Genomic DNA, 19,472 nt, shown 5'->3' with positions numbered 1-19,472 from the left:
ACACACAGTAGCATGGCGCCGTGTGTACTCGCATGAAGACTCCATGCGAGTACACGCATGAAAAATATACGTTTAATTTTCTTCCGTCCTACGCGTGTAGCCCTCAACATACTGCTGCGTATTGAGAAAAAACTCCATGTAAAGTGGGCGGAGAGCTGCTCATTGTAGCGTAGACGATACGCTGCAATGAGCAGCTCTACGAATATGCCAATTTGAAAGGTGCTTAAGAAGAAGAGAATCCTGGCACCGAAACCGCAGCGTTTGACTCCAACAACTAAACTCAGATAAAGCGCTCCCACAGACAGCTACTTTACATGCAGCAGCGTGGAGGAGTTTGTCACTGTAAGGATGCTGAAAAACTCCTGAAGAGCATCAGGCACACGGCCATAGATGAGGCATTCACGACTGTTCTTTCATATTATTTTCAATCTAATGAAAAAATACCTGCCACTCCAGAGCCCTTTCCTGAGTGCAGCCCTGGAGAGAATGCTTAGGACACCAAATCCAGATAGATGGAGATGTGTCCACTCCAAGAAGCCCATTTCTGCACCAACAGCACCAGAGCACACTTCAACCACAGGGACCTTTTTCTAGAACCATTGCAGCAGCACCAATGCTCACTGACAATCTAAATATGGCATTTTAGTCAAGACACTCGTAAAATGCCATATAATGGTGTCAAAATTGCACCAAGTGGCTTGTATGCTAAGAAACTGTGCAAGGTGTCATCCACTGTTGCTGAACTTTCAAGGTTTAATGAGGTCTCGAACACTATATTAAATGTTCCATTTTTTTTAAGAAGTCTGTTTCATTTATGCAAAATGTACAAAAATTTTGGACATGCTAGATTTTGAGTAAAAATATGTATTTCATCAGGTTTGTCTATATAATATAGCTATATTCTCACTCCGTGTCCCTGAGTGTCTTCTTTCAGTAGCCTGTGTTTTTCAGGCACCTTCAGACTTGCATGAATTCGATCCTGAACTGCCACGCAAGGCAATTAGTCGTGCCAATGCGTCCCACTGGACGCCACGCTATATGAAATAATAATTTCATAGCTGATGATGCATTTGCTTTCACAACTTGGCTGATGAAACCATTCTCTCGTCACTCGCAGAATCACAGAGAAATTATCTAAAGCTACAGGTTGTCTCACGCTCGTTGTGTGGTGGAGAACGCATTTGCAATCTTGTCTCAAAGGTAATTCATATATATTGTCATGGATTGGTAAAAGTTGCATTTTCATTCCTCATTCCTTCAGATGCACTGTGCACAATGACACAGTGTTCTCGAATAGGTTGTTCACAACTAGTTCAAAAAATTAATGCATGCCAGAAGCTTTGAACATTTCAAAATGTTCTTGTGCATTGACATGCAGCTGCACAGTTTACAACAGTTTACGCTTTAGTACGCCAGATTGAGTGCCAGTGTGGGGATCAAATTTGTGCAAGTGTCAAGGTGCCTGCTGTTTAGTTGAAAGATTTTTAAATAAAGTATCAAAAAAAAAAAAAAACAACTTAATTTTATTATCATCTCTTCTTGTCTTAAGGTTTATCATGTAGGGGTGCACTCTTGACTTTGCAAGAAAAATGATTTTGTAGTCATTGCAGCACCACCATGAATTAGACAGCTCCTCCCCTGCTGTCTGATGCGATGATGAAGTATGTTGGCTGCAGACTGTTGGGCACGTGTGATTCAAAGCTGGGTATTAAATCTAGATTCTTGACCTCTTAAAAAATTTCTAATACAATAATCCAAGTCATTTATTTGATTGTAAAATCCAACGCACTGTTAGTAAAAATCTATATAGCCCTCATAGTGTGGGTGGGCGCATGCATGTACGTGATTGTGCGCCTACGCCTAATAACTAGGAACATATGCAGAGTGCCTGTCAACTGGGGCCCGTGCTGAGGTTGCTATGCCACTGCCCCAGGGTCATCCAAGCTTATGCCATTAGTTTTATGTCTCAAGGTCAGTGGTGGGCACTGTTCAGCTAATCCGATAATTATCAAAGCTAATGTTTTTGTTAGCAGATTAGCTTTTCAGATAAGTTTTAAAACCATCTTCGGACAAATTATCTTCCGATAAATTTAGTTCTGATAACTTTTAGACCGCTAACGTTTTTTTTTTTTTTTTTTTTTTTTTAAACATAGCTAGTAACTTCAAAAACATTTATAATCCCTTTTGTTCCTGTCTGCTATGCATTTTGCAGCAGTGAGGTAGCTAAGAGGAGCTGAGCTCAACTCTGCCCCCAGTAGAAAGGGCCTGGCTGCCAAACTGCAATACAAAGGCCATACAATAATTACGTAAAAACCCCAACGGTCAAAACAACCCCCTGTGAGCAAGCACTTGGCGACAGTGGGAAGGAAAAACTCCCTTTTAACAGGAAGAAACCTCCAGCAGAACCAGGCTCAGGGAGGGGCAGTCTTCTGCTGGGACTGGTTGGGGCTGAGGGAGAGAACCAGGAAAAAGACATGCTGTGGAGGGGAGCAGAGATCAATCACTAATGATTAAATGCAGAGTGGTGCATACAGAGCAAAAAGAGAAAGAAACACTCAGTGCATCATGGGAACCCCCCAGCAGTCTAAGTCTATAGCAGCATAACTAAGGGATGGTTCAGGGTCACCTGATCCAGCCCTAACTATAAGCTTTAGCAAAAAGGAAAGTTTTAAGCCTAATCTTAAAAGTAGAGAGGGTGTCTGTCTCCCTGATCTGAATTGGGAGCTGGTTCCACAGGAGAGGAGCCTGAAAGCTGAAGGCTCTGCCTCCCATTCTACTCTTACATACCCTAGGAACTACAAGTAAGCCTGCAGTCTGAGAGCGAAGCGCTCTATTGGGGTGATATGGTACTATGAGGTCCCTAAGATAAGATGGGACCTGATTATTCAAAACCTTATAAGTAAGAAGAAGAACTTTAAATTCTATTCTAGAATTAACAGGAAGCCAATGAAGAGAGACCAATATGGGTGAGATATGCTCTCTCCTTCTAGTCCCCGTTAGTACTCTAGCTGCAGCATTTTGAATTAACTGAAGGCTTTTCAGGGAACTGTTAGGACAACCTGATAATAATGAATTACAATAGTCCAGCCTAGAGGAAATAAATGCATGAATTAGTTTTTCAGCATCACTTATGACAATACAAAAACAAATCCCACTCTTCAATGAATAATAAAATGTAAAACCTGACAAATTACAAGGTTATTTTTAATGGGAAACCACACAGAACACTGATTTGGCATTTGTATTATGTATATTTAGTGACGGCTCTTAGCCGATTGAGCAAGCAGGTTGTTGCAACCTGACACGATAGTATATGGACTTCTTAGCTGCAATATTTGTGTCCTTGCATGTGTGACATTTGTTGTTATGCTTTATTTCATATTCTTTGACTGGTAGTCAACACCTGACGAAGTTTTTCCTTACTGTTATTGCCAATGTGCTTCCTCAGGGATTGGGTAAGGTTAGACCTTACACTTGAAGCACCTTGGAGTGACTTATGTTGTCATTTGGTGCTGTACAAATAGAATTTTAATTTAAAGGAGACAATAAAATTATGCTATTTAACTCAGCCACATGGGGTGTGTAATCAGTACATTCTGAGTGCCGGTCCCAAGGCCGGATAAAGGAGGAGGGCAGAAGGAGGCAGGGGGTTAACCTCAAGTCGGTGAAATCTCAGCCACATGGGGTGTGCAGCCAGTACACTCTGAGTGCCGGTCCCAAGCCCGGATAAATGAGTAGGACTGTGTCAGGAAAAGCATCTGGCGTAAAACAAGAAACTAAAGATCCAGAGTGCATGCAGAGTAAAATGCTGAATCCTTTCTTGTTTGCAATGATGATGGACAGATAAGATCAGACAGGAATCTCCATGGACTATGATGTTTTTGCAGATGACATTGTTATGTGTAGTGAGAGTGGAGAGCAGGTTGAGTCTAGCCTGGAAAGGTGGAGATATGCTCTAGAGAGCAGGGGAATGAAAGTCAGTAGGAGCAAAACAGAGTACATATGTGTGAATGAGAGGGAGCCCAGTGGAACAGTGCACTTACAAGTAATAAAAGTGGTAAAAGTAGATGAGTTTAAATACTTGGGGTCAACTGCCCAAAGTACTGGAGAGTGTGGTAGAGAGATGATGAAGAGAGAGCAGGCAGGGTGTAGTGGGTGAAGAAAGGTGGCAGGAGTGATTTGTGACCAAAGAATATCTGCAAGAGTGAAGGGAAAAGCAGTGAGATCAGCGATGTTGTATGTCTTAGAGATGGTGCCACTAACAAAAAGACAGGAGGTAGAGCTGGAGGTGGCAGAGTTAAAGATGTTGTGATTCTCTTTGGGAGTGACGAGGAAGGACAGGATTAGGAATAAACATATCAGAGGGACAGCTCGGAGACAAAGTCAGAGAGGTGAGATTGAGGTGGTTTGGACATGTGCAGAAGAGGGACCCAGGGTATATAGAGAGAAGGATCCTGAAGATGGAGCCAGCAGGCAAGAGGAGAAGAGGGAGGCCAAAAAGGAGGTTTATGGATGTGGTGAGGGTGGACATGTAGGTGGTTGGTGTGACAGAGGAAGTTACAGAGGACAGGGTGAGATGGAAACGACTGATCTGCTGTGGCGCTCCCTAATGCCTGGTTCACACGGCAAGATAATGAGGCTGTTATCGGACCCGATCTTCCCCTTCCAACAATCTTAAGGACGCCCCTACAATCGTGATGACACTCATGATAATCTTATCAGATATCCCTGCCACATGTGGTGCGTTAAGAACGCTCTGATCTGCTCGGAAGGAGATCAGGGGCGCTCCGATCGCATATCAGGGATATTCAACATGTTGGATTGCCTTGGCCCAATATCGCAGTGTGTGTGGTGTCCTCCGGCCACAAACGAGCGCGCAGCCTGCTGAATGTGACGTGCAGCCAATCAGACAGCGAGGTGACGGACGTAGAGCGAAAAATAAAATCAAAACAGCTGTTATGGCTTACCAGAAAGTCAGGTGGTTGCCCTGTCTCCACTCCTTTAAAGAACACCTTTTCTTTTTCTTTTTGTGTCGTTTTTTTCCCCTCTGTTTTAAGTAGTCCCCAAAGTATCTCCGTTTGTTTACTCTGAAGTCACGTTTAATCTCAAGAGATTTTGTGAGAGTTCCTGTCTGACCTGGGAATGATCGTGTATGAAATCTGTTCGTGTGTGGTGTGTTGTTTTTACCGTGTGGCTGAACACCACACACTGTACGACCAAACCTGTTAGATCTATAATTGTTTATTTGTTTTTTTTTTAATTGCCATGTGTGCGGTCTCTCAGGTTTTGGAAACCTACAGATAATTTTAAAATCCTGCCATGTGAACCAGACTTAACAGGAGCAGCTGAAAGAAGAAGAATAAAATTATGCTATCTGAAAGATGAAGAGTAACAATTACCCCATAATTGGGGAGTCATGCAAATTACCTGCTCCAGGTATAATTCGGCATTGGGTTTGCAACAGACGAACATTCAACTGAGGCTGAGCCTCTACTGCTGATATTCAGGGACATTGGTGGAACTGCAAGAAACAGAAGATATTATCTTATGGCTATAAAAAAGTAACAATAATGATGTTCCCATTTGTTCTAACAAATAAGAAAATAGATAAGAGGTCTCAAATGATCTGAGGAAATCATGGCAAATGAATTCTTACTCGAAAATAAGTAAATGCATCTTTTGGACAATTCAGCCATTTGACAAAACTTTCTTTCAATGAGACATGTTCCATAATGGTCAACACGTCAGATGAAACCATTTAGGTCAAGTTTGTTACAAAAATTCTTGTAGACCCTGGAGCCCCATCGGGCTGGTGCTTATCCCTGGTCACCACACAGTAAAGCAAATGAGACTCTACAACTCCCCCTGGAACGATGCACCAATCTATCACAGGTTGTTTCCCCAACAAAGGCTGGTACCCCTTTACAGCCGGGTCGACTGAGACGATACAGATGAAGCATCTTCAACAACAGACAGCTTGCCATATACACTAGGAATCAAACCCGTCTACAAGGATACATCAAAAACTGAGCCTCTTAACTTTCATGTCCATCATCCTCTGATGTTCAAGCTTCACGATTGCAACTGTTGGAGAGACCGTTTTTAATGAGATTTTCTCTCTCATTGTTTGTTTTACATATTGTGGCAGTGATTTCATCAATGTTTGACCTCATAGGTTTAAAAAAGATCAATTTTCTTTCAAACAGGATTAAAATGCAATATCCTCAAAAATAACTTTTGGTTTAAAAAATTGTGTTAACTGTTATACAATTTTACTGTAAGTGTCAAAAGCCAAATTACCCGAGTTCTGGTTAAAGAAACACCTGTTGCATTATGGGTCAGTGGTAAAGCAGCAGCGCCAGAAAAAGAGACAAGACGCCTGCAGAGGACAGAGCTAATGTGGCTACAGAGTGAAGGCGTGCAGCCCAAAATTAAAATCCTCCACATTCCAAGAGGTGCACACTATAATTTGTGTTTTCAAATACTTATTACGGGCTTTTTAATGCATTTCTGTTGGCATGTGAAGATCCTGGGGCCTGTCTGTCACCACATGCAAAAGAAATTTAATTTGCATTTTATTTAGGGACTTTAAAAAGAACATACTCGTATATTTGAATATATTGTTTTGTGTTTTATTTTTGTAGTTTTCATGGTGTCTACTGAGGAGGAGTTGTAAAGAAATCTGTATGATGCATGGCCATTATTTCATTGGCTCAGTGCAACTACAGCTATTCCTTTGAGGGAGTTACACCCCTCATTTCTGGGTGAGGTTGGTGACTTTTTGAAAAAAAAAAAAAAAAAAAAAAAAAAAAAAAAAAAAAAAAAACTTCATACATACTGGTTGGCCAAATCCCATCCCATTACAGCCAGCTGTTCACCACCCAGGAAAGTCCCCTTAATGAAATGTTAGGTGTGTCACAGTTGATACCTAAAAGAGAGAGTAATGCCTCTGGCTAAGCTAAACTCAAACAAAAAAAAAGTTCACACAGGGAAGGCAGAAAAGTAAACAAAACTGAACACAAAGCTTTTTTCCTGCAGCGCATGAAGTCAAATCAAACAAAGCCTTATTCATCTTAACTTTGGCAACATAGCCTGCCGAAGGCTAACTGAAGGGCTCAGATCCAAAACTCTATCACAAAACCAATAATTTTTTAACTGACATCAACATGCACTTAGCTCAAGAAGAATTTTATTTGTGGAAAACGGGACAAAAATGGCTCTTGACAGTAAAGGTTGCAGACCCCTGAACCAGACTGACTCCAAATATTTATTTATTTTTTTAGTGGTCTTTGTGATATTTTGGAAGTGCGGAAATCCGCTCCATCTTTAAAACTGTACATGTACTCGGGGTACTTGAGGCACTATTTTTTCAAAATTTTCATGAAGGAGGCCCCCCGGACCATCTCCCCCCACGAGTTGGGTATGCGCGACACTGGTTGGCGCCTAAAATTTTGGACATCCTGATTTTTTTGGACACTCAAGTTCAATTTGTGCCTAAAACTATGGTGTGTGTGTGTGTGTGTGTGTGTGTGTGTGTGTGTGTGTGTGTGTGTGTGTGTGTGACCGAAAAGTGTAAGAACTACAGTACTGCAGGTTTTATTTGCAGTCCCTTATCTGTATTCAGCCAGACATACGAGGGTAGGCTGAAAAGTTCTAAGGCTCACTATGATGCAGTTAATGCATTAACTGTATCATAGTGAGCCTTCGAACTTTTCAGCCTACCCTCGTACAGTGAGGAAAATAAGTATTTGAACACCCTGCGATTTTGAAAGTTCTCCCACTTAGAAATCATGGAAGGGTCTGAAATTTTCATCTTAGGTGCATGTCCACTGTGAGAAACAATCTTAAAAAAAAAAAAAAATCTGTAAATCACAATGAATGATTTTTTTAAATCATTTATTTGTATGTTACTGCTGCAAATAAGTATTTCAACACCTGTGAAAATCAATGTTAATATTTGGTACAGTAGCCTTTGTTTGCAATTACAGAGGTCAAACATTTCCTGTAGTTTTTCACCAGGTTTGCACACTGCAGCAGGGATTTTGGTCCACTCCTCCATACAGATCTTCTCCAAATCTTTCAGGTTTGGAGTTTCAGCTCCCTCCAAAGATTTTCTATAGAGTTCAGGTCTGGAGACTGGCCAGGCCACTCCAGGACCTTGAAATGTTTCTTACAGAGCCCCTCCTTAGTTACCCTGGCTGTGTGTTTGGGGTCATTGTCATGCTAGAAGACCCAGCCATGACCCATCTTCAATGCTCTTACTGAGGGAAGGAGGTTGTTTGCCAAAATCTCGCAATACATGACCCCATCCATCCTCCCTTCAATACGGTGCAGTCGTCCTGTCCCCTTTGCAGAAGAGCACCTCCAGAGTATGATGTTTCCACCCCCATGCTTCACGTTTGGGATGGTTTTCTTGGGGTTGTTCTCATCCTCTAAACATGGTAAGTGGAGTTGATTCCAAAAAGCTCTATTCTGGTCTCATCTGACCACATGACCTTCTCCCATGCCTCCTCTGGATCATCCAGACGGTCACTGGTGAACTTGTTGTCTTCTACCAAGCTGCTTGCCTGTTGTCCCGTAGTCCATCCCAGCCTTGTGCAGGTCAACAGTTTTGTTCCTGGTGTCCTTCGACAGCTCTTTGGTCTTGGCTATAGTGAACAGGTTGGAGTGTGATCAGGTGTCTTTTATACAGGTAACAAGTTCAAACAGGTGCAATTAATACAGGTAAAGAGTGCAGAATAAGAGGGCTTCTTAAAGAAAAATTAACAGGTCTGTGTGAGCCAGAATTCTTGCTGGTTGGTAGGGGATCAAATACTTATTTGCAGTAGTAACATACAAATAAATTATAAAAAAAATAAAATAAATAAAAATCATACATTGTGATTTCTGGATTTTTTTTTTTTTAAGATTATGTCTCTCACAGTGGACATGCACCTAAGATGAAAATTTCAGACCCCTCCATAATTTCTAAGTGGGAGAACTTGCAAAATTGCACGGTGTTGAAATACTTATTTTCCTCACTGTACTTTGGCAACTGACTGTTGAGCCGTTACAGAGGGAGGTGTGTTTGCCTCATTATCTAACTGACAAATCAAAGATAAAGGGTCGACAGTTGATGTCACACGATCCATCTGTTGGAGAGTTAAATGAGCCATAAAGCAACAAATACAGCATCCTACTGAAGAATATTTAGAAAAAACAGCCGCAATTTTGAACAGGCTTCAGTGACTGGACAGGCTGTGTATACAAGAAGTTTTGCTTGTAGTGTCAAGCGCAGAGTGACACACACACACACAGCCAGCCATTGTTCCACAGTAAGCTATGCAACCTAGGTTGTCCTAAAAATATACTAGAACAGTAACCCAGTGTTCCACAGCCAAATTATTCTGAGAGGGGACTGTTTAAATGGTGGGAAAATTACAACCCGTTCTCACGCCAGTTCATCAGGAAAATGTGATGCATTTTGTGACAGTGTCTAAAAAAAGACTGGACATCTGAACAGAAACTCCGAGTTAACTTCTTTGAATGCCTTCCACACTGTTTTAAGCGATCGCGAATGGAATTCTTTTAGACAAAGCCTGTTTTTTCCAAGTCTAATCTGTTTTTTCCCTCCCACACATCGTTACAACTCACAATGACCAAGATGAATGTATTTTATTTGCTATTAACATTCTCTTGATGATGTTAAGCTGTCTATTATGACGTGTACTGCCGCCTTTCTTGACCAGGTCACCCTTGTAAAAGAGGTCTTGATCTCAGTGGGCTTTTATCTGGTTAAATAACATTATTATTACTATTACTGTGAAGATATTATTATTATTATTGTGAAGATCTTGCATCCGTCTGTCTGTGCTCAGTGTAAGTCCAGTTCTATTAGTGTCAGGGTCTTCAAATTCACAGGGAACATTCTTGGGCCACAGATGTAATTTGGTTAAACTAAACTTGTGAACAATATGCGGTTACACCCACCACAACATTCTCAGCTATGCATTTCTTATGTATACAGTAGTGCTATGTGACTATAAAGATTAATCCAGGTTTTGAGTATATTTCTTATTGTTACATGGGAAACAAGGTACCAGTAGATTCAGTAGATTCTCACAAATCCAACAAGACCAAGCATTCATGATATGCACACTCTTAAGGCTATGAAATTGGGCTATTAGTAAAAGAAAAGTAGAAAAGGGGGTGTTCACAATAACAGTAGTGTGGCATTCAGTCAGAGTTTGTCAGTTTTGTGGAACAAACAGGTGTGAATCAGGTGTCTCCTATTTAAGGATGAAGCCAGCACTTGCTGAACATGCTTTTCTCTTTGAAAGCCTGAGAAAAATGGGACGTTCAAGACATTGTTCAGAAGAACAGCGTAGTCTGATTAAAAAGATGATTGGAGAGGGGAAAACTTATACGCAGTTGCAAAAAATTATAGGCTGTTCATCTACAATGATCTCCAATGCTTTAAAATGGACAAAAAACAGAGACAGAGAGACACGTGGAAGAAAACGGAAAATAACCATCAAAATGGACAGAACAATAACCAGAATGGCAAAGGCTCACCCATTGATCATCTCCAGGATGATCAAAGACAGTCTGGAGTTACCTGTAAGTGCTGTGACAGTTAGAAGACACCTGTGTGAAGCTAATTTATTTGCAAGAATCCCCCACAAAGTCCCTCTGTTAAATAAAAGATATGTGCAGAAGAGGTTACAATTTGCCAAAAAACACATCAACTGGCCTAAAGAGAAATGGAGGAATATTTTGTGGACTGATGAGAGTAAAATTGTTCTTTTTGGGTCCAAGGGCCGCAGACAGCTTGTGGGACGACCCCCAAACTCTGAATTCAAGCCACAGTTCACAGTGAAGACAGTGAAGCATGGTGGTGCAAGCATCATGATATGGACATGTTTCTCCTATTATGGTGTTGGGCCTATATATCGCATACCAGGTATCATGGATCAGTTTGGATATGTCAAAATACTTGAAGAGGTTATGTTGCCTTATGCTGAAGAGGACATGCCCTGGAAATGGGTGTTTCAACAAGACAATGACCCCAAGCACACTAGTAAACCAGCAAAATCTTGGTTCCAAACCAACAAAATTAATGCCTCGCAGATGTGAAGAAATCATGAAAAACTGTGGTTATACAACTAAATACTAGTTTAGTGATTCACAGGATTGCTAAAAAAAAAAAGAGTTTGAACATAATAGTTTTGAGTTTGTAGCGCCAACAGCAGATGCTACTATTTTTGTGAACACCCCCTTTTCTACTTTTTTTTTTTTTTACTAATAGCCCAATTTCATAGCATTAAGAGTGTGCATATCATGAATGCTTGGTCTTCTTGGATTTGTGAGAATCTACTGAATCTACTGGTACCTTGTTTTCCATGTAACAATAAGAAATATACTCAAAACCTGGATTATTTTTTTTTAGTCACATAGCAGTACTATTATTCTGAACACTACTGTAGTTGTACTTAAAAAAAAGAAAAGGAAAAGTTCACATACAATTGACCTGTAGACTGAAGGACAGGGTTTCCTCCTTCGACAGAGCTACATATGTGATGTGGCATCGGACCAGCTGATGATTCATCTCTTGGGTTGGTACCCCGACCAGAGTGCTGACTGTGGTTGTCGTCCCGTTTGGATGTGAAGTATTGCTGATTGTTGCTCGCACTCCTTTCAAATCCCCGGTCAGCCATTTCACTTGAGCAGGAGGCTTGGAATCAGCAGCCGTGCACGTTGCAAGGGTAACATTCTCATTACCCAAAACAAGATGCTCATGTGTCAGACTTGTGACAGGAGGGACTGAAAGAATGACCAAATATTAAATTAGTCAATTAAAAACAAACAAGGAAGCACAGTTAGTGGAAAACACTAAACACAAATGATGTTGTTAAACAGAAAACGTTAACTTGCCAATGACAGTCAGCGGGATTTTTGTGTCAACGTTGCCACTGGGAAACAACGTGAAGATGCAGGTATATAAACCTTCATCCTCCACTGTCACATTGATGATCTGGAGAGAGCCAATATTTTCCTTAAGGCTCCCAGTAAACACAAATCGTGAATCGTCACCATTGAAAAACAAGGGACCGTCTGTAGTGACGGTGAAAAAGTCGTGATTTTGAGGTTTTTTCCTCGTATTCCTCTGCCAGGAAACTTGCGAGGTGAACTCCTTTGTTTCCTTCATTACGCATGGCAAGGTAACAGTATGTCCTTGTACTCCGATTACCTCTCCAGCATGAACATCTGTAAGAAACAAGACACACAACTCAAAAGTCACACAGAGACACAGATTTAAGCGGGCACACGCCTGCATAAATACTTGAGTTGATGAGATTTTTTTTTTAAATGAACAATTAAAAGAGAAAAAAGAAAACGTAAACACCAATGCTAAGCCTGACTATCCTAGGTTAAGAATGCTCCCCGTATACGAGTCTGGTGTTGAGAGACACTACAAAAGGTGCCAGCGCACTCACATACTTTGAGTATTTTGAGAATTATGTATGGTCAAGTATTTTGAGCCTTGACTAATATATTTTTAAAATAGGATAAGAATCGACAAAGTTAGCAATAATCTTTGGTTTTACCAGCTACATTTACATGGACCCTAATTAATTAGATAGATAACTATTTCAGACTCAGGTCCATAAATAACACATTACAAGTTCAATACAAAAATATACAGTGTAAAAAAACAATAAATAAATAAAATCAGATCATGTGCAAACATTTCAGCTAGTGCTCCCTCAGGCTAGAGGCGTAACGAGAGCAGCTCAGGGTGGGATTTACAAAGGCCAAAATAATATTACTGCCAGATTCCTCCAGTCTATTCATAAATTTAAACATTAAATGTCTTAAGAGTGCATGGAATGTGTTCATTCCTGCAATGACAAACATCTGGCTGGCACTAACCCCTCTGGGTATTTTCAAAAGGATACGCATAGCATCATTGTATGCAACTTGCAGCTTCTGAATGCTAGATTTCTATAGCTTGACCACAAATGGGCGCAGTAAAGCGGTGTACAGTATGCCTTAAACAGGCCTACTTTCACCTGCGTTGAACAGAAGCTGAACTTGCGTCCAGTGGTGTTTGCCTGGGCATATTGTCTGTATATGTCATCATCTTTTAGTTCATCATTTATAAAATGTCCAAGATATTTAATCTTGCTACATACTTTAAGAACATTGCCAGTCAGTTTAAAAGCAGGAAAATTGAATTTTGTCCTGCTTGGTTCTACATATTAAAACAGCACTCCTTCTAGCATTGTACTTAATGTCATGCATATAGGTGTCAAACTGATTCCAGAAAGGGCCAAGAGGGTGCAGGTTTTAGTTTAGCTAATTGGTGTGTGACCTCTGGCTTCATGGATAGATAAAGCTGGGTATCATCTGCGTAACAATGAAAATTTAAGCAATACCGTCTAATAATACTGCCTAAGGGAAGCATGTATAAAGTGAATAAAATTGGTCCTAGCACAGAACCTTGTGGAACTCCATAATTCACTTTAGTCTGTGAAGAAGATTCCCCATTTACATGAACAAATTGTAATCTATTAGACAAATATGATTCAAACCACTGCAGCGCAGTGCCTTTAATACCTATGGCATGCTGCAGCTAGAGTACTAGAAGGAGAGAGCATATCTCACCCATATTGGCCTCTCTTCATTGGCTTCCTGTTAATTCTAGAATAGAATTTAAAATTCTTCTTCTTACTTATAAAGTTTTGAATAATCAGGTCCCATCTTATCTTAGGGACCTCGTAGTACCATATCACCCCAATAGAGCGCTTCGCTCTCAGACTGCAGGCTTACTTGTAGTTCCTAGGGTTTGTAAGAGTGGAATGGGAGGCAGAGCCTTCAGCTTTCAGGCTCCTCTCCTGTGGAACCAGCTCCCAATTCAGATCAGGGAGACAGACACCCTCTCTACTTTTAAGATTAGGCTTAAAACTTTCCTTTTTGCTAAAGCTTATAGTTAGGGCTGGATCAGGTGACCCTGAACCATCCCTTAGTTATGCTGCTTTAGACGTAGACTGCTGGGGGGTTCCCATGATGCACTGTTTCTTTCTCTTTTTGCTCTGTATGCACCACTCTGCATTTAATCATTAGTGATCGATCTCTGCTCCCCTCCACAGCATGTCTTTTTCCTGGTTCTCTCCCTCAGCCCCAACCAGTCCCAGCAAGACTGCCCCTCCCTGAGCCTGGTTCTGCTGGAGGTTTCTTCCTGTTAAAAGGGAGTTTTTCCTTCCCACTGTAGCCAAGTGCTTGCTCACAGGGGGTCGTTTTGACCGTTGGGGTTTTACATAATTATTGTATGGCCTTGCCTTACAATATAAAGCGCCTTGGGGCAACTATTTGTTGTGATTTGGCGCTATATAAAAAAAAAAATTGATTGATTGATTGATTGATTTTCTCACAACATGGTGGAAGGCAAACAGGTGGGTGTGTCAAGAGCAGTGCTGTGATCCTCTCAACCTCCCTTTTGTCTGTGATTATTTATTGTACTTTTATTTTTACCCAATTTATTAATTTCCTTACCTTATATTATTTGTTTGCATTATTTATTTGTGTTTTTAATTATTGTTTTATTTTACGTATGCATTTTTTATGTAAATACGTATGTATTTATTTATTGCATTATTTTATTTATTTTTCCTCCCTCTCTCTGTTCTCTGTTTTAATTTTACACGTGTGTTCACTCAGTCAGTTCCAGCTGAGAGTGTTATGTTCTCGGTTAGCTTGAGGTTTTCGCTTAACCACTCCCTTTATAAGTACCGTCCATCCACCTTCAATCACTCCGAAGACAATGCCGGCCTACCTGGATGATCCGTGTGATACTGGGGCACAAACTGTGAGGGGCTCTCTTCGCAGGGCGAGGGTTTTTAAAGATCGCCAGAATGCGCTGACATACCCGGACGATATTATCAGCTGAGGGAATTCGTTATCTTTGTCAGCTGATCAGGCCAGAAGTCTGTAACATCACCCATCATACACTGCAAAAAAAGACTGTTGTTTTTACAGGAAAACACTGGCAGCTGTGGTTACCAGGGAATTCCTGTAAAAAATACAGAAGTTAAATGTACAATAAAAGAGAACTCTTGTTTGTAGATTTAACAGTTCTTTTAATGTGAGTCAGCCGTGGTTCATTCACTGTAAATCCATATACATATTATGTCTGTAATGTTATCTACTGTGCTGCTGTATGTTTTACAGGAATTCCCTGGTAACCACAGCTGCCAGCGTTTTCCTGTACAAAAAAGTCATTTTTTTTGAGTGTAGCAATGCCCCGACGATCGAGCAGATAATGTGCCTTGTGCCTATTTTGCCAGTGGACAATTTATGTATTCCATCGGTGATGCTGAACATCTGAGCAAGAATACTGTATGTCGTATGATTCGCAAGGTAGTACTTGCTGTATCTAAACAGTTGGATGCATTTGTCGTTTTCCCTGGCCATTTATCCGCAATGCAAATCAAAGAAGGGTTTTATGCAATCGCCGGTAATTACTACACTCAACAAAAATATAAACGCAATACTTTTGGTTTTGCTCCCATTTTGTATGAGATGAACTCAAAGATCTAAAACTTTTTCCACATACACAATATCACCATTTCCCTCAAATATTGTTCACAAACCAGTCTAAATCTGTGATAGTGAGCACTTCTCCTTTGCTGAGATAATCCATCCCACCTCACAGGTGTGCCATATCAAGATGCTGATTAGACACCATGATTAGTGCACAGGTGTGCCTTAGACTGCCCACAATAAAAGGCCACTCTGAAAGGTGCAGTTTTATCACACAGCACAATGCCACAGATGTCGCAAGACTTGAGGGAGCGTGCAATTTGCATGCTGACAGCAGGAATGTCAACCAGAGCTGTTGCTTGTGTATTGACTGTTCATTTCTCTACCATAAGCCGTCTCCAAAGGCGTTTCAGAGAATTTGGCAGTACATCCAACCAGCCTCACAACCGCAGACCACATGTAACCACACCAGCCCAGGACCTCCACATCCAGCATGTTCACCTCCAAGATCGTCTGAGACCAGCCACTCGGACAGCTGCTGAAACAATCGGTTTGCATAACCAAAGAAGTTCTGCACAAACTGTCAGAAACCGTCTCAGGGAAGCTCATCTGCATGCTCGTCGTCCTCATCGGGGTCTCGACCTGACTCCAGTTCGTCATCGTAACCGACTTGAGTGGGCAAATGCTCATATTCGCTGGCATTTGGCACGTTGGAGAGGTGTTCTCTTCACGGATGATGCGAAGGAGATGTTTTGCACTGCATGAGGAAAATGGTGGTCACACCAGATACTGACTGGTATCCCCCCCCCCCCCCAATAAAACTGCACCTTTCAGAGTGGCCTTTTATTGTGGGCAGTCTAAGGCACACCTGTGCACTAATCATGGTGTCTAATCAGCATCTTGGTATGGTACACCTGTGAGGTGGGATGGATTATCTCAGCAAAGGAGAAGTGCTCACTATCACAGATTTCGACTGGTTTGTGAACAATATTTGAGGGAAATGGTGATATTGTGTATGTGGAAAAAGTTTTACATCTTTGAGTTCATCTTATACAAAATGGGAGCAAAACCAAAAGTGTTGTGTTTATATTTTTGTTGAGTATAATATCAAAATAGGTCTAATGCATGTCCATTAATTAGGCGAAGTGGGGCTTATCAAGATATGAATATAAATCTACCGTTCTGAAGGATGTTTTTATATTTCATCTTCACCTGCTGCCAGGTGCGTTTGGCACTGCCATCTGAAATATTGACAGGATTAGGAATAGCAATCATACAGTCTAGGTAGTCTATTTAGGAAACATTAAATTAACCTAACATTTATTAGTAGGCCTATGCCCACTTCTGAATCGTGTTGCATCTGGGCGTAATTAATGAAAGGTTTTTTTTTTTTTTGTTTTTTTAAACACATATTAGACATTCCACAGGTTAATCATCTGTAACAGATTTGGGGAACAATTGAATTGTAAGTACGCATTTACCCGATCAGCAATACGTTGCCAACAAGCCTGTCTTGCTTTATTGGCAGACGATGTGTTCGATTTCCCCCTTAACATTAATTTAAATTCCTCGTAGCTCCGCATAATAATCGTGCATTCTGCTGCAACCTGTCCCTTTTATGTGAACGCACACAAACTCCAATTAAGTTAACACAGATTCAACAAATCAACATCTTATTCAGCATCGTAGTACTGATTAACACCACTTGAGGAAATCAGGTTTTGTCAACCCCGGTTTAGGAGGTTGATCCTGGGTTACATCCAAGTAAGTTAACCCCGCTTCATAGTACAGGCTCCAGTTCCCATGTAGTCCCGTCGCCAGATCTCAGTCTTAAGGGGGGCTTATGAAATCCACCAGGTGGGCACCACTATTAATAGCTTATTTTTGCTTATTTTTACTATTCACGCAGCCCTAATCCCTCACAATAATCATCACATTAACCATGACCGGACCAGCGCCCTCTCTCTCTCACACACACACACGCGCGCGCGCACATGTTCGCACGCACACACACACAAATACAAATATTCACACGCACCATCTTGAACTAAAACAAAAAAACACCACAGCGGGTGCATTTCAAAGCAACCAACAGAGGGGTAGCTACCAACTGCCAACACACACACACACACACCACACACACACCTGTGGTGGATGCTGGTCCTTCAAGGAGGGGAAGCTCAATTGCGGCCTACGTCATAAAATGTGTCGGTTTATTTATACGTAAATTCTACCCTCCGTTCCTTTTCAAGAAACAGTACATTTTATTTGTTACAGCACTTCCAGTCAGCCAGCTCACTTTGTCATACCAGGACAGCTGAAAAGACCTGTTACTTTTCCCCACCTTTTGCACCAAATTAATCTGAGGAGTTGATCTGCCCTGCTGTTTAACTCTAAGTTTTCTTCGTAAGGAAGACTATCAAATGGCTTCGCCAAAATCCGGTCCACAACATTCAAATTGTCTGCCATTATGTGCAGCTTGCTACCTAGCTAGCTCGCTAGCTGGGACTGGCGCGAGGCTAGTGTTAAGTGTGTCCGCCTGTGAGTGCTTTGTGACGGTGGAGGAGCTCAGCAGCACCCGCTGCTCGGTAGGGACACAAACTGCGATAGAAGTCAGAAAGAGTGATAGAAGTCAGTCTCCAAACACAAGCAGCTACAAAAAAAAAAAAAAAACACACCAGAAATAGAAGCTCGATTTGTCGCTAGTCGTTTTTAACAAAGAAAATGCCGCTAAAAGAATTAGGAAAGTCTCCGGTTCAACTCAGAACAGAATGAAAATTTAAAAAATGCTCCCATGGATGTTTACACCAAAAGATCGCTGATTCGCTCATTTCGCTGTCAATCAAAAAGTCGACACTGTCGACACACAGAGGTGATGCTGGGACGCTGTTAATAGTGTGAAAACAAGAAGTCAGAGCAATGTCCACATCAGCAACACACTGATGAAAAATTAACACACCCATATGTTTGCAATTATATGGGCACCAACAATGGCTTTGTTAGAGGAGCTTGCAAATGGTGCAACCCGACATGAGCGTGTAATTATAAAACTAAGGGAAACCAAACAGAGGTACACAGTCACTTACTTACTTACTTGTAGTTCCTAGGGTTTGTAAGAGTGGAATGGGAGGCAGAGCCTTCAGCTTTCAGGCTCCTCTCCTGTGGAACCAGCTCCCAATTCAGATCCGGGAGACAGACACCCTCTCTACTTTTAAGATTAGGCTTAAAACTTTCCTTTTTGCTAAAGCTTATAGTTAGGGCTGGATCAGGTGACCCTGAACCATCCCTTAGTTATGCTGCTATAGACGTAGACTGCTGGGGGGTTCCCATGATGCACTGTTTCTTTCTCTTTTTGCTCTGTATGCACCACTCTGCATTTAATCATTAGTGATCGATCTCTGCTCCCCTCCACAGCATGTCTTTTTCCTGGTTCTCTCCCTCAGCCCCAACCAGTCCCAGCAAGACTGCCCCTCCCTGAGCCTGGTTCTACTGGAGGTTTCTTCCTGTTAAAAGGGAGTTTTTCCTTCCCACTCTAGCCAAGTGCTTGCTCACAGGGGGTCGTTTTGACCGTTGGGGTTTTACATAATTATTGTATGGCCTTGCCTTACAATATAAAGCGCCTTGGGGCAACTATTTGTTGTGATTTGGCGCTATATAAAAAAAAAATTGATTGATTGATTTTCTCACAACATGGTGGAAGGCAAACAGGTGGGTGTGTCAAGAGCAGTGCTGTGATCCTCTCAACCTCCCTTTTGTCTGTGATTATTTATTGTACTTTTATTTTTACCCAATTTATTAATTTCCTTACCTTATATTATTTGTTTGCATTATTTATTTGTGTTTTTAATTATTGTTTTATTTTACGTATGCATTTTTTATGTAAATACGTATGTATTTATTTATTGCATTATTTTATTTATTTTTCCTCCCTCTCTCTGTTCTCTTTGTTT

At 41.2% G+C, this 19,472-nt stretch overlaps 1 protein-coding gene across 1 annotated transcript in view; it reads right to left on the bottom strand.

Annotated features, from left to right (window-relative positions):
• The window catches only part of LOC117525346 (poliovirus receptor homolog), a 50,030-nt gene that overhangs the window by 21,690 nt on the left and 8,868 nt on the right, over positions 1-19,472 (bottom strand). The window contains exons 2-4 of the mRNA XM_034187182.1: positions 11,914-12,246; positions 11,503-11,802; positions 5,428-5,521 (exon numbers count right to left, since the gene is read on the bottom strand). Coding sequence (XP_034043073.1) covers positions 5,428-5,521; positions 11,503-11,802; positions 11,914-12,246 — 727 coding nt within the window. The remainder of the gene's footprint in view (positions 1-5,427; positions 5,522-11,502; positions 11,803-11,913; positions 12,247-19,472) is intronic.

This window comes from Thalassophryne amazonica, chromosome 14 (genome assembly GCF_902500255.1).
Source record: "Thalassophryne amazonica chromosome 14, fThaAma1.1, whole genome shotgun sequence".
In the NCBI taxonomy this organism is placed as follows: domain Eukaryota; kingdom Metazoa; phylum Chordata; class Actinopteri; order Batrachoidiformes; family Batrachoididae; genus Thalassophryne; species Thalassophryne amazonica.
This window is presented reverse-complemented; position numbering and strand designations above follow the sequence as displayed.